The sequence below is a fragment of the Asterias amurensis genome, chromosome 12, assembly GCF_032118995.1.
Source record: "Asterias amurensis chromosome 12, ASM3211899v1".
Lineage (NCBI taxonomy): Eukaryota > Metazoa > Echinodermata > Asteroidea > Forcipulatida > Asteriidae > Asterias > Asterias amurensis.
The window spans coordinates 16,227,811-16,244,044 of record NC_092659.1 but is presented as its reverse complement, the minus strand read 5'-3'; the positions used below and the strand labels follow the sequence as shown (position 1 = coordinate 16,244,044).

The 16,234-nt window shown below is 39.0% G+C and overlaps 2 protein-coding genes across 2 annotated transcripts; one reads left to right on the top strand and one right to left on the bottom strand.

Annotated features, from left to right (window-relative positions):
- Positions 1 to 1,966: 1,966 nt before the first annotated feature.
- On the top strand, positions 1,967 to 5,167 carry LOC139944821 (succinate dehydrogenase assembly factor 2, mitochondrial-like). The gene is made up of 4 exons (XM_071941936.1): positions 1,967 to 2,101; positions 2,805 to 2,986; positions 3,718 to 3,827; positions 4,186 to 5,167. The coding sequence occupies exons 1-4, from the start codon at positions 2,024 to 2,026 to the stop codon at positions 4,311 to 4,313; spliced, it is 498 nt and encodes a 165-aa protein (XP_071798037.1). The 5' UTR covers positions 1,967 to 2,023; the 3' UTR covers positions 4,314 to 5,167.
- LOC139944820 (dehydrogenase/reductase SDR family member 12-like) lies at positions 5,161 to 15,926 on the bottom strand. The gene is made up of 9 exons (XM_071941934.1): positions 15,866 to 15,926; positions 13,413 to 13,495; positions 12,979 to 13,112; positions 11,880 to 11,962; positions 10,730 to 10,825; positions 10,222 to 10,365; positions 9,301 to 9,408; positions 7,815 to 8,043; positions 5,161 to 7,622 (listed from the first exon to the last, which is right to left on the bottom strand). Exons 2-9 carry the CDS (start codon positions 13,466 to 13,468, stop codon positions 7,501 to 7,503), a joined length of 972 nt encoding a protein of 323 aa, XP_071798035.1. The 5' UTR covers positions 13,469 to 13,495; positions 15,866 to 15,926; the 3' UTR covers positions 5,161 to 7,500.
- Positions 15,927 to 16,234: the final 308 nt, after the last annotated feature.

Below are 16,234 nucleotides of genomic sequence, written 5' to 3'. Positions count from 1 at the left end.
CTCGTGCTTACATTTCAAAAAGTTTTGAAATCAGATAAATAGTTTTGGAGATATTGTAAAAAATAGAGAGCAACGACAGAAACCGGATTCTTGGCCTCGCGTGTAGCGCCCATTCGTTTGTGCATGACGTCACCTTTGAACCCCGTGGACAACGGATTTCGGAAATCTTCGGAAAGAGCCGAAGAAGCCCGAAGATGGTTTTTTACGATGAGGGAGCATATGTTTACACAAAATGAGATAACGATTACATCATCGTGTAGCCAATAAAACTCCGCACATGGTACATCTAGTCGCATAGCTTTTACCACGAAATCCTATTTTTGTCAGCGTTTTCCGTTTTTTTAATCAAGATTTCTTCCTGAGATAATTATCAAAATTGAATGCAACTTTGTCAGTGCTAATTCCCATACTTTTAAGATTAACTTGTGAAAATTTGGTGTCATTTGATTTGTTTTTGTTTAACCATTTCTTGCAAAGTTGTCCTAAATACGCACGTGTACATGTACATCGCACAGTCTGCAAACCTCCCCAGAGGGAGCTTGTCATATAGTGCGCCCTCTTTTGCCATAGGCTGTGCGTTAAACTTGGCTGTGGTCGATATGAAGAAAAACATAACAAATTGAACTTGAACACAGGTACATTTTTTGGACGATCCACGCTCATTAAAAACGTTATATCTCTTCAACCAAACAATAGATTTCAAAATATTAAATTGATTTTTACTCCATATAATACACCTTAACAGACCACATCTTGTCAGAGAAAAAAATCACCTGCATTTAATTTCACTGAAACTGCCTACTTGAATGAACTATAATACACGACTGTTTCATGACCAAGCTGTAAATAACATAAAACAGCCGCATAACTTTAGCAGTTCATCCTCGTCCAAAAGGTTGTTTTTATTAAGAATGGAAATAGTTTGTATTGCGACTCGTTGCGCTTACGACGTGTTTGGTGAAATGTATTGTGGAACTCGTCGCAGCCGCGACGTGTCTTAGGTCTGCGACGCATCGCAAACCCTGCGATGCGCCGCTACTTGCGATGAGTTTCGTGAAATTGGGGGGCTGGCCATCACATTAGGGTTGTTTTGTAATTTCCTGTGCCGTACTTTTTGTCTTGCTTTGTATTTACTTTTGTTTTTATATTATTTATTTTACATACTGTCTGTTTGTATATTGTTATTGTTTAATGGCCAAATAAAGAATAAGAATAAAAATAAGGGATGACCTAGCCCAATAAATCGGTACAATCCACTGGGTTGGGCCATGTTTATGGCATGTATGACAGTATATTGATTGATATTTTATTATCATTATTATTATATGGGTCTTTTCGCACTTCCCACCTGTTCTTCTCAGAACATCTGGATCCTTTCCTTAATCCCTTTCCCCCTCTCTTTTTCTATAAATGGATATGTATTTGTTTGTACTTGTTTTATGCCTCTGAAGAAGGTCCGGATTGGATCGAAAGCTAAGGCCAACTAGCCTATTCATTATTATATGGGGCTAGGATACTATTATTAGTAGGATGAACCATGGAGGTAGAATTATACCTCCATGGATGAACATGATATAATTGGAACATGACATGTTATTTGATAATGGAAGTCTTAATTAATTAAGTATCTGATATAAAATAATTGACGTTGATCATTTAACAATTTGAGAGTGACCAGTTAAGACCACCGTGCACAAAATCAACTTCTTACCGAGAAAAGATGTCCATCAATGTTTCGGATCGGCATCATAAATCACCAAATCCGCGTCAAAACTAGCTGTGGACGACGCTTGCGACGACGGCGGACGAGAGGGACATGAGCATGCAGTGTACATGTAATGTACATTATGTATGTGTGTATGTGTATGGTATGGTGTATGCTGGTACTCAGTTATTTTTGCATTGATTTAACACAGCAATGTGAAGAGTACCAGTTATATAGTGAGTAGAGTAGAGTAGAATCCTACTCGTACATGTACCATAGGAAATCTGTTCACATATCTTGCACCAATTGGAATCAAAGATGGCAGCCTCCATAATAGCCAGAACAATTTTAGCAGGTTCATGCAGAAAAACGCTCTGTTTTGTTTCAGCAAATACGGTAACAATTTGCTTAAATGAAACTCAATTATTTAAAGGATAGATCGCAAGTAGATCGCCATTGAATTACGGCTACACAGCACAGACAGTCGATCCGACCACGTCTTCTTAAAAACACCGCCTTTCATTTGTTGTCAATAAACTCAAATGGTTGGCGTTTGTTTACGTAACGTTTATTTCATTTCTTGATGCCCATTTCATTTGGTAGGGCCTATGTCCTTTTATATGAGAATTGGACAATTTTGCTGAACACTCAATTATTTGTCTATTTGTTTTGTATACCGACCATGGCTGTATTTTTATGTGTAGTAATTATACTATAGTTTAATAATTTTGTTCGTGAACTTTATTAGAAATTTTAATTTTACTTTGGTGTGATCTTTCATATCAATCAGGCGGTAAGTGACAGTGGGCGGAGTGGGCCAGTCCAGAGCAATCATGTCTATGCCAAATCTGATAGACAATGTCTAAGACATACACACATACACTGTCAGTAGTTGGATTTAATTTGGTGGGACAATTTTAACTTATTAAACTAAAGTTGGGATAACGTAACCCTTCTTTGCCGTCGGGAGGACGGTTACGTTATCGCAACTATAGTTTAAACTGATGAAAGTTAATTAAACAATTATTTTCAAAGTTATTTGAAAACAGTAATTAATCTTTTTTCTTTTTATAATGTTTTTATCAATACTTTTTTTCAGGGTCATCTGAGGCCATTGCATCGACTCTCTTCCAGCGGCCCTCCAATTGACCCTCCACCCACAGAAGAGATATCCATCCCTGAATGGAAACAGCCAGTTAATGAAGCCATTGAGCTGCAACGGGCCAGACTACTGTACCAGAGCCGTAAGAGAGGAATGCTGGAGAATGGTCTCTTGCTCAGGTACTACATCCCAACGGAAGTATTGTGTAATAGATGTTAAATTTGCATTGGGGATGAAGAGTATTAAATTTACAGAAATATTGTGGTAAATCTACCTTTGGAGATCTTAGCAGCCACAACAAACGGCTTGTACCGAAAAGCTGCCGAAATGGCTGCAAGATGTGATCGACTTCCCGGCAACCAAAAAAGGTCAAGTTAAGGTCATGACTTGAATAGACAGAACAGACATAATTCCATTGTTTCCCTTGTTAACATAGTTAATATGTTTCTATAATACAACAAGTTTGAAATTGTCTTTCAAACCACAAGAGAAAAACAAGTTTCTGCGTCTTGGTGAATATGGTGATAAACACAAAATGAAAGACCTCTCAAGGGTTAAAATTAGTCAAGTCATTGAAGGGGAACTCCCCAAAATGTAAGCTACAGAAAGGGCTAGCATTTACAAATTTGGGGACTCCACTCAAGGGCAAAGAAAGAGACAAATCATGAAATAAAACCATTTAAAATGCTCTAGAGTGCACAGAAAAACTTCCACAAAACAAACTGAGATAAATCAAGAAAATACCTTCCAAAGAATTTTGTTTCAGTTCAGTGAGAAGGCTTCAGCCAAACTTGACAAATTAGGACACAGAATGCCCCAACGTGTTTGTTATATGGCCTACAGTCCTGCAGATAACCCTGTTTAGAGTACACAACAGTAACAGACTGTGATTTTTCACTTGGTTTTTCAGCACTTTCGCATCTCGGTATCTTCCAACATTTGACAAGACACAGTTGGAGCAGTACGACTTCATGATCAACAAGCCTGATAATGACTGGGATATATTCCACTGGGTGACAGGTAAGGCTAGCTCATAAATGTGTGATGTAGAAAATGTTTTAACGGAGGCAACAAAGGCGATTGCCTCCATGCCCCCTGGTCATTGCCTTGGTGCCCTTGAAATGCTCCAGTAGAAACTTATGATTTCCTCATAGGTTGCCTTTAACCCATGAGAAAATGCCTTGGTGCCCGTTCCTCTTCAAAAACAAAGCATAGTCTTGTTACTCCTTAGCCACAGCACCCTCCTTTTGTTCATGTACTTCTTAGGATTTTGGGGCTAAAGTAAGAAACATTTTTTTGTAAACTATGTGCACTACGAAGAAGTATTGAAAGAAGTAACAATAACTTATTTCTCTCCCCTGTTCTTCGCTGTTGTTAGATCACAAACCAACACCAGAGGAGTTCAAGGGTGATGTGATGGACCTGTTGAAGAAACACGTCAGTAATGTGAATATGGAATCGAGAATAAGACAGCCAGATCTTCCCGAAGATGAAATCCGACAATAAATTGAGGATCTTTAACTTAGGTCTATGGTCATTCAATACCAAAATGGTTGGATTTGGATAGATTGCTATGCTTGGTCCAGTGATAAGCAATTGTCCTTAAAAGCAGTGGACACTACATGTATTGGTAATTACTCAATAATTATTAGCATGAAACCTTTCTTGGTAACGAGTGGGTAGAGGTTGATAGTATGAAACATTGTGAGAAACGGCTCCCTCTGAAGTGCATAGTTTTCAAGGAAGAAGTAATTTTCCACGAATTTGATTTCAAGACCTCAGAATTAGATTTTGAGGTTTGAAATCAAGCATCTGAAAGCACACAACTTTGTGTGACAAGGGTGTTTGTTCTTTTATTATTATCTCGCAACTTCGACGACCAATTGAGCTCAAATTTCCACAGATATGTTATTTTATGCATATGTTGAGATACACCAAGTGAGAAGACTGGTCTTTGACAATTACCAATAGTGTCCAGTGTCTTTAAACACTCTCCAGTTACTAAACACCACCACGCTTGGACTTGGGTAAGATCAGTTTGCAAGGTCCATTGAAAAGTAACTGTTATTCGGACAGACTGCTCTCGATCCTCCGCTCCCTTTCACTCTGTGGCCACTCAACACAAAATGTTGTGGACCTTTATAAGCTTGTAATGCCTTGTCCAATGATAAGTAATTACCATTTGTGTCTCAGACATTCTGAATACTTCATTTTGGCAAAGAGAATACATGTTATATGATTTTGAACTGGAGGGTTATGGGCAATGGTTAGTTGGTTTGTTATTTAAATTCCTTTGTAAATACTGTATGTGCAAGTGTTTTGAATAGTAATAAAATCTCACACAGAGAAAAAGTAAATTTGCACACTTTGTTATGATTTATTTGCTTATAAATAGGTGTATATAATATATCGTAAATTTGTCTTATTATAAAATTAATTAACATGTAAAATGTCGACTCAATCGTTAACTTTACGTTAATCAAAAGCTTATAGATTTGACTCAAAATGGGCAAAAAACACAGGCTTTGGGAGTTTCAGACAGGCCATGTCTGAAGCGACAGGCAGCTGGATTGCTGCATCATCACCATTCACGGGTTGAAGAATAGTTCATCCGTGGCACCAACACCCTGAGAGCAGAGTCGCCAAGTCTTCCCAAAACTTGACGAAGTTGAAAGTTGCCCTAATTTTTGAGCAGAAAGTTTCCATAAAATAAATCAATCTTTCTATTTTCTGAATATAACAAAGTTGAAAACCTCCCTGATTGTGAAAACTTTTTCCCGATTTTGAGTGTTCAAAATCTCCCTGGTTAGAGATGCAAATGTTGGCAACTCTGCCTAAACAGTTCAGATATGGCAATAATGTCAGATGCTGACCAAACAGTTGTACTAACTGAAGGGAAAACACAAGGAAACCCCTATCTACTTCTTCCTGACTTTTTGACGACCAATTTAAAGTTAAATTCGTCAATTAACAATTAACATCTGCACAATATTACCATTGATTAAAAAACTGATTCACAAATGCTGTTGTGTTGGTAATTTAAGGGGAAGTTCATACTTTCGTAATGAGACTAATTCTGTCATTTAACCGCTGCTTAAAGCCATTGGACCCTTTTGGTACAGAAAAAAAAAAAAAGTTCACAGATTTACAAATAATTTACAGGGTTTACAGAAGGTAATGGTGAAAGACTTCTCTTGAAATATTAGTCCATGAAATGCTTTACTTTTTGAGAAAACGGTAAAACAATATAAATTCTCGTTAACGAGAATTACGGATTTGTTATAAACACATGTCATGACACGGCGAAACGCGCGAAAACAGGAGTGGGTTTTCCCGTTATTTTTTCCCGACTCCGATGTCCGATTGAGCCTAAATTTCCACAGGATTGTTATTTTATATATAAGTTGTGATACACGAAGTGTGGGACTTGGACAATACTGTTTACCGAAAGTGTATAATGGCTTTAATAATAATACATGTATTGAATAAAAAACTGATTCACAAATGCTGCAGTGCTGGTATTTTAAAGGAAATACTTTTGTGATAAGAATAAACAAAATTATGTAATAAATATGGTATTGGTTGTGAGCATTCTGCGAACTGATTTCTTCTGAAGTGCGTCTGAACAGTTTTAATTTCCAAGGATTGCTTGCAGGCAATTTATTGAAATGTCCGTGGTGTCCTTTGTGAGTGCTACCCACAAAACAGCCAGAAGTATAAGTGATACCCACCTCCCAAATTGTGGAAGGGTTTGATGCTCGTAATGAAAATACCACGGCAGTTTTTATCTGAATCCTCCACATGTAGGCACTGTATTCAACAAAAACTATCACAGGTGACTTTCATTGTATCTCTCTTGAAAATTTCACCTACAATCAGCATTACTATGACACAAACCAAATAAACCCTGTGTTTGATAGATAAAACGTTAATTAAATTGTTCATTTCCAGCAATCTGGCCATAGCAGCAGCTAAAGCCATCAGTTCTAACATGGTCTTGAACTTTCAAAAACAAAATATAGCGAAAATGTTGTGCCCCCGAATAAGGCGTAGAGTGACTTTTGGTAAGGGGCTACAAAAAGATTATTTTTAAAGATGAAATTAACTCAGCTAAACATAGGTATTGATATTCCTTTTATAACACTTTTGGATGGAATCAAACACACAAGACAAGGAGCTTTAAAGATATGAAGTACTTGCAATATAACTGTTGGAATGGCTTTGTTCTACATCTCACCAAACTAAGAGTGTATGGGTGAGAACAAGCAGAAAGCCTGGGCCAAATTTCACGGAGCTGCTAAGCACAAAATTTGCTTAGCATCAAATTTCTTCCTTGATAAAAACAGGATTTCAATTTGTTGCATATAATTGCTTGTTACTGGCATTCAGCTGTTGTTTGCAAATCCTGAAAATCACATGGAAAATTATTTGGAAATCCTGTTTTTATCAAGAAAGAAATTTCATGCTAAGCAAATTTCTTGTGCTTAGCAGCTCTATGAAATTGGGCCCTGATTGCCATTCAAATACCCTGATAGGATGAACCAAGTCGGTGGGTGGCACATTTAGCATGAAATACACCTACACATCAAAAATATAAAGTTCCCTCTGTTATGAACACAAAGTAAAAAGTCTGCATGATGCGACAGTTGACCTCTACTAATTGGTGACCATCATTGAATTTGACCCCTGACCTCTACTGTTGGACGACTCTGAATGGAGTCGCCATTTCATCAAGTGTCTTCATGAGTTGCTCCTTCGTCTCCATCTTAGACTTGGTCCATGCGAGAGCAAGGTGGGTAGCAACAGCTTTCCGATCTGCAAAATAATAATAATAATAATGATAACAAGTTAGCACTTCTTTACGAAAGAGCCACAGGGCCTGGACTTCCTGCATGCACGATTTGTACCGAGCTCAATAATGGAAGAAAACCTAAAATCTTATAATTATGTCTAATTTTTATCAACTTTTATATGATGAAAATGCCTGTTACATAAATTCACACTCACCCAAGTAAAACTGCCCACTTGGTTGATCGAGCACAGCTTTAGCGATACACAGCCATGTAATTGTATCACCTCCCTGCTCTGGTGACCTTAGCCGGTCCTTAAATGTCTTGTGGAACTCCGGCATGGAGGTTCGGACGGCCGGAGTGTCGGCCCAGCCCGGATGCATCACAGAGAAGTGCACTTTGGGAAACATTTTAGCCCACATCTCTGTCATTACAACTTGCTGACGCTGGAAGGAGTAAGACATTTTTTATTTAGAGCTGAGACCAACGTTTTTTTTCAGAACCACCCCAACTCATTAGCGATAGTCATTACATGGTGTTATCGCAAACCTTTCCATATCGTATTTCCACCATGCAAAGTTTCAAATCCTATTTATTTAGATTGTTGTGATCCGAGTTTGAAACTTTAGGTCAATAATGAACATTTTTCATTTTGAAAAAACCAACTACATTGATTATGAGAAGAGTAGTCTGGCTCTTCCATTACAAAACAGCCTCACTCAACATTTTTGGGTTTCTTATCATAAAGAATATTTCTGGGTAAATTGAGTGCGGTTTGTCCATTTCAAAGTTTCAAAGGCATGCTATGCTAAATGTATGTATGGGTAAAAATATAACAAGTCCTTTCTCTGCCTCCTTTTACACTTTCATCCTGTTTGATGTTATCTATCTCTGTACTTTTCTCAAAATGACATTTTTGGGCGCAAAGCCCGGTTCATAGTTCCTGCGAATGAGAATGTGATACGAATGTTGACGCCACAAATTTGCAACGAAATTCGCAGTGAGTTGAGTTGTGTTCAATTCTCTTGCGAATATAGCAGCGAGAGCAGAGTTGTCACGTCAAATTCGCATCGCATTCACATTCGCAGAAAGTATGAACCGGGCCTTCGGCTATTTTGCCAAGGAAGGGCCGAGTGGCAGGTAGGCATACACACAGTCATGACAGTGGGGACTTTCACATAATGGAACAACGGACTTGTGCGAGTGTAAGCGGACACTAATGTGCAGGGCCCACTTTCATAGCGCTGCATAACTGTGAGCAAATATTGGTGCTTACAACTGTAGCAGAAAATGTTGCTTAGCTGTAAGCGTATTTTGCAGGTAAGCATGAAAATTAGGCGACCAGCTTGCACGTTCACCATGGATTTGTGTTGCGACGCTGTAAATTGTTTAAGCAGTAAGCACTGGAAGGTTAGTCTGCCTTCACATGTGCTTATTGTAAAATGAAAAATGGGCTATAATAATGGAAACTCTATGAAATAGACCGATCCATTAAGCTCCGCCCGATTGCGTATTTACCAATCACAACCACTTGCACAACCACAAGTTCGACACTATAAAGTCCAACATCCATGCGCACATGCTTGGCACGCGCTACAGAATTGTGCAGAATGGCATTGGAGAGGCTCACATGTTCTTGCTCACACGTACGCCATGGGCAGAGCCTAATGGATCGGTGTGTTGGGTCCTGGTTAGAGAGTTACCTTGTTTTGTGCATAGACCATCGTGCCATCAAACTTGGACAAACGCTCACTTTGAAGATCACTAAGATCTAACTTCTGTGTGTACATTCCTCCAGAAGAAACTGTTATCTGAAATTTGTATTAGAAACAAATAAATTAAGGGGATTCTTATAAAACAATGACCCTTGCTAACCCTTGCTACACTACAGATGTACTACAACTACGTACATGTAACATGAGGTCATCAGGCCTTAGATTGGCAGCATTAATCATCACACATACTTTATGTTCCCAAACTCGTCTGGCAAGTTATGGAGACTGTGCCTTTTTCAGCTGTGCACCCTGTCTCTGGAATTCCTCGCCAGACGAGCTGAGGGACACACCATGATCTGTCAACATTCAATATTCTGCTGCCAATTCCCAGGCTGTATTGAATTAAACCTATAGGTGTGATCCTGCTTAACGGCAGTTACATGTTGAATGGCTTCTGACTGGCACCCCAAAGAAATTGACAAAATAGGGAGACCACCAACATTAGGACATAATAGTTCAGCTGGTAGTACACCAGCACGCTAATCCAGAGGTGGCACAGTGAAGTTCTGCTCTGTAGTGTTGTTTGTCTCGAGACCAGTTTTGGTCTCAATCGTCTGGACTCCCCTATGGACCTTCAGGTCTCGGCACGGTCTTGGTCTTGGACTATAGACCTTTATCACGGTGTGGTCATCTTGATTTTACTCCATTCCAACTCATTGTAACCAAACTGAGGCTGGACGAAATAATAGTCTGGTGCCATGCAGGCGTCATTACATTCATGGAAACAGGGAACATGACCAAGATGGTGACAGCAGGATAAAGTTCTATCGGGTATTGTCTACAACACTGCTACTAATGGTAAATTTTAATTTGTTCAACCCCAAATCCCAAGTTAATTGGTTTACTTACAACTCTGGACCCCTGTGCGTTGCTGAGCAATGGAATCAATGCTGTCGTTAATAGAAATGTTCCCATGGTGTTGGTGGCAAAGTTCTTCTCTAAACCTTCCTCCGTCACCTCCCGTGTGTTCACCATACATCCTGCATTGTTTACCTGAAGAAGTAAAAACGGCAGTCAGTAAAGTGGGACTCTGGCAGTGGTACTCATGTACTTATTAAGATACAAAGTACACAATTGGTTTGGAACTGTTTTATTGTTTCAATCCTATCATATCGAAGTCTTATAATAAAGCGCACGTATCTACCAAACAAGGTACTCAAGGGGCCGAGTATATACAAACTTTCAGAGAGATAGTCTAGTTGGTAAAACACTGCTGTAGAATTGCAAAGGTTGTGGGAATCCCATCCGAGTAATATGCCTGTGATATTTTTTCACAGGACTCGGGAAGGTACGAGTATACAGTGCTAACACACATCGGTGTATGGATAAAAACAAAATATTAACAAATTGACATTACCAGTGCGTTGAGTTTTGTCTCTTTTTCTTTGAACTGCTCTGCGAACGCATGAACTCCCTTTGGTTTCGACATGTCCAGTATGTGAAGGTGAACATTCTGAAAACAAAGATTATTGTGAATAAATTTAGAAAAACTGCAGACAAAAATGTCTGAAACTGTTACACACCTATATGTTCCGAAACCCCTTTGTTCCAACACTCGTAATGGATTTTCCTAACCCTAGAATGTAAATCACTTGTGAGATTTGTATCCTTGGTGATAACACCAGATTAAACCATGGCTATTAATGTTTTAATAAGGCAACAAAAGGGTAGCGACGAGTTCTTTAACGGCTGTTTAAAACCTGCAGGGTTGTTGCCTTGTGATAAAGGCCCAAGCCAACGAGGGCCTTTATTGCACGGCAACGACCCTGCAAGGTTTTAAATGGACGTTTAAGAACAAGTCACTACTCTTTTATTTCCATTCATAAATGCCCTTTTGTTAAAAAACGTGAAAAGAACACAAGTATAGACACTTTGACAATTGAAAATTTGGGGTTTGAAATATATTTTTTTCATAAACTTTGTGAAAAATCTGTTGCGTGTGGGTTGCGTGTACGTGCGAGCGCACTTAGAAATATATTACGCGCCTGCTTAGAAATAGATTAGGCGCTGTTACTAATAGCTATGAATCGCATTCTGAGTGATAGTCTTGCGAGCACGGGCCCAACACCTGGAAGCCAGCCGGTTATAAACAGCTCCAGTTGGTCATTATCAACTGTTTAAACACCCCACATGACGCGCTCTCCACCAGTAGGAGTAGAGAAACTGTCTGGGGTATTTATGAATAGATGATAAAATGCTAACACACATCGGTGCAAGGGTAAAACCAAACTTAATATTCTTTTCTCTGGTGTAAAATGTAACATCTATAAATCGTTTGCAGTACCCGCTGCTAAAACATAGGATTCAAACTGCCTCTAGCTACCCGGCAGTCTCGGTGGTCAAGTTGGTAAGACACTGCTCTAGAATTGCAAAGGTCGTAGGTTTGAATCCCACTCGAGTGATACTTGGGAAAGTACTGAGTACACAGTGCTAGCACAGTTTGATTTTAGGGTTAAACCAAAAATAGTACAACTTTTTGTGTTTTTCGTTTCTCCTAAAACACAAACCTCATTTCCGCTGGCCTCAGTGATTTCTTTCCGTGCCTCCTCCCCTCTTTCTGGATTTCGACACACCATGTGTACAGTGCCACCTATTGGTAAACATAATAAAGTCAAGAAACTTAATTAATATTTTCACCCAGAAAACTCAAATAAAGAATCGTGGGCCAATTTCACAAAAGCACCAAAATTCATCTTTAGAGACGATTCATCAGAAAGACCTTGACAGCGATTTGTTTTGTGACATCACAATTAAAGAGAATGCATACGTTTTGTAATCTATTAAAATTATTGGCGGTAAAAAACCTTTGGATAGAATCCTACGGAAGCTTTTGGTAGTCAATGCATTTTGAGAAACTTTTCACTTTGAGGTAATGTGGTTATGTAAACGGTTATAAGTTTTTATGACAACAAATTTGCATCTAAGAAGTTATAACGCGGTAATGCTTCTTAGATTGTGTATTTCTATAAGGACATTTTTGCTCCGGATTTGTTGTTTTATTATATTTAAATAGGATTTAAAAATTCAAATGATTCCCCCCCAAAAACCCGGATACTTTGCTGCCTTTAAAAGTGCCTACGCAGATAAGATCAATCTTAGCGCCTTGTAAAATCGAGCACTCGTTCCTCTAACTTGATAAAAGTGAGATCGATGTCAATGGAATACACAATTCTTTTACTGAACAGTCACCCCCAGTTCTGGACTTAAATACATGTAGTTGCCCTGGTCTTTGCCCGAGTGACACTTCAAAAGTTTCATACAGACTTTAAGATTTCCCAATGGAACTACATTAAAATGGCCCTGCCTAGCATGCCTATAGAGACATTCCGAGCGTTTGACCAAGTACAGCTACATGTAAGTGTATAATATCAGTTTAATAGATGTTAAATTTGTATCGGGGATAAAGAATATTAATTATGGTTTTTACCCATATACACCGATGTGTGTAGCACTGTATACTCAGTACTTTCCCCGAGTCCTGTGTATATTATCAGTGTCGTCTGCACGGATAGCGGATAGCATTGATATCATAATGATGACGTACCCGTCGCACTAACAGTATCCGTTCACATGCGAAACCTCCCTCTTATCTTAGCCAGTACAAACCTCTTCTTGCTAGTTCCAGAGCAGCACATTTTCCTATTCCGCTGTTGGCACCAGTGATCATGAAAGACTGCGATGTTAAGTCAACATCAAGAGCTCCAGCTTCAAAACTCTTAGCTGCATGCTCGTAACCACTCCTGGAAAAAAGACGTCCGAAAACCAAACAATAACTTTATTTGAAACTATCATTGAGTCCACATGCAAAAGTTTTAGGGGGCACTTTCCAGGGTTTTAAGGAAGACACTTTGGGACATAAAGCCAGAGGTGTAGTTAAAAACTATAAGCGCACATAAAAAAAGACCTCAGTACACACTTATTGCAAAGAGAAGGGGGTTTGACACAGTGTGTCTGGCAGTGTCACTAATACTATCTTCAATCATGAAGGCTGCACTAGAAAGGAAGAGACAAAGAAAGGAAAGAAATGTTGATGTACTCACTTGCAGAATTCTCTCACACCTTTGATGAGAAACACTGAGTTTCTGTACAAACTCATTGTGACAGTCCAAATAAGCAGCTCAACCTATAAACAGGAAATTGAGAGCAACTTCCATATTATTTCACATGAAAATGGCAACCACTTTCAATGGTATTTTAAAGATTCCTTAAACAAAATTCATGCCACAGATGCATCAAAGTTAGGCTACATGGATTTGAAAACTTGATCTGACTATAGAGCAAGGAACTGACAAAGTTAAGTCGTGATATATCCCAATTTGAACTTATAGATAATGGTCACAAAGTAACTATATTTGTTTTTCATTATTTTTAAGTCCGAAAAATACACCACCAATTCCCGAGTTTAAAATAAGCATTTTAAAAATAACTCCCTTAAAGGAACACGTTGCCTTGGATCGGTCGAGTTGGTCTTTGAAAAGCGTTTGTAACCGTTTTTTATAAAATGCATATGGGTAGAAAGATGTTGTAAAAGTAGAATACAATGATCCACACAAACATGCCTCGAAATTGCGTGGTTTTCCTTTTACCTCGTCGACTAACACGTCGGCCATTTATGGGGGTCAAAATTTTGACTCCCATAAATGGCCGACCATGTTAGTTCGCACAGTAGAAGGAAAACCACGCATTTTCGAGGCAAACTTGTGTGGATCATTGTATTCTACTTTTAAAACATCTTTCCAACCATATGCATTTTATAAAAAACGGTTACAAACGCTTTTGTTTTGACCAACTCGTCCGATCCAAGGCAACGTGTTCCTTTAATATATAATTTGGTTTGCGGTAACACCATGTGTGTATCTACTTGCCAGGTAGAGTTTGAGCTATCTAGCCCTATGTTGGCGGTGTCCCTATTTGTCAATATCTTTGTTCAGGGGTGCCAGTCAGAAGCCATTCAACCGTTAACTGCCGTGTAGCCAGGGATCACACCCAAATTACAACCTGGGATGCGGCAGCCAGGGGATCACCTTAAGGGGATGTGACTTTTTGTTTCAGATATCAATATAAACCACAAGGGATATTGACAAATAGGGACACCGCCAACATAGGGCTAGACCATAGTTGGTAGAGCGCCGGCACGTTAATCCGGAGGTCGTTGGTTCGAATCTCACTCTAATCAATTCTTTGTTCAACCTCAAAAATCATTTCAAAATTTACCCAGTCAGTTTCCCTTTCTTGATTGCAGCTCCCTCTGAAGTGACGTAGTTTTTGAGAAAGAAGTCAAAGACCTCAGGTTTAGAATTTGGGGTCTCGAATCAAGCATCTGAAAGCACACAGCTTCGTGTGACAAATGTGTTTTTTCTTTCATTAATATCTCGCAACTTCGACAACCGATTGAGCTCAAATTTTCACAGGTTTGTTATTTTATGCAAATATATTGAGATACACCAACTGTGAAGACTAGTCTTTGACAATTACCAATAGTGTCTGACAGTGTCTCATGGATGGAGCAAGGCTCCATGGATGGAGGTAGCTACATGTACAATACGCCGGTGACCCCAAAAAATAAAGCGTAGGTGTACAATGTATATTGAGAAGTAAAAAAACATGCGTTGCGACAGAAAAACAACAGTGAGTACCGACCGAGCAGAAAATTGCATTTTTTTAAAGATGTTTTTTAATTTAACTCAACAAAAAGGCAATACAAGCAGTATTAGAAGTACTCCTAAGCCGGCCCACCTCATTGAGCTCATGGCTCTCTTAACATGGGTCGCCATTACGTATAGTAATGCTGGCGGATTTACTATACTCCCTATAGAAAACAGGGCCTTCCCAGTCGGCTAACCCCAACCCCAACCCTAACCCTGATTGCATTCACACAGAGTGGATAAAGTGGAGTGGCCCTGTATTCTATAATTGTAATAAATTATAGGCTAGGCCTACAGTCCCCCTACACATTTTTTTTTATAGGGCCTTGTGTAGTAGTAGTAGGCTTACTTTAAAAGGCTATATTAATAGAATTATTGATTTGATTTTGAATCAATCCCGGAAGACCAATGATTCGTCTGTGAAGACTGTGAAGACTGTTTTATTATACAGCCGTGATACTGTTCTACACTTCAATTCAATCAAATTCAAGATCAAACTTGACAAGGTCCTCGGGGAATGGGTAAGTTTATATAACACGGGCTACGGCTCTTTACCCCATGACCAACTTGCACACATATAAACTTAACATGTACTCTGAGTCTGACTGATTACGCAACGTACGCTACCAATTATACGTAACGTTGCCTTACAGCCAAAAAGGGATGGTGGGCCTATGGATGTACGATGATGTATAGGCCTTTATCATCATTATCATAGTCAATACAATGATTATGAATGGTGCGGAAAAGCTTTTATTTACGAACAGGTTGTTGAACTTATCATTAGGAATTACGTTTACTTATTATATATTCATCATACACAGAGAGCTTGTTTGAAGACAACTTACCACTACGATTCAAACAACTTCAAAGTCAACGTGCAGTCGTGTTGTCTCTCTCGCCGATCTCTGTCTAGTCTTGGCCCAAGACTATGGTGCTTGATTCTGGATAGTGTACTACGGGTGGTGGAATCGCCAGAGCGCGCCCGCCACGGTATGATTTAGTTAATTGGACGGCTTGAAATCTAGACTACACTGGTTTTGTTGTTGTGTGTTTTTACTAGTGTAACCCATGTTTTAAGAGGCTGAGAGACTTAATTTTATACTTTTTGTGTAGGTGTAAATACCTAAGAATTATTTAAAAGTATTATGGGGGTTGAGAATGATAAAGTTTTATAGGGTCATGCACCGTAAGTAATAGTAGTGTGTTAGCGCCCT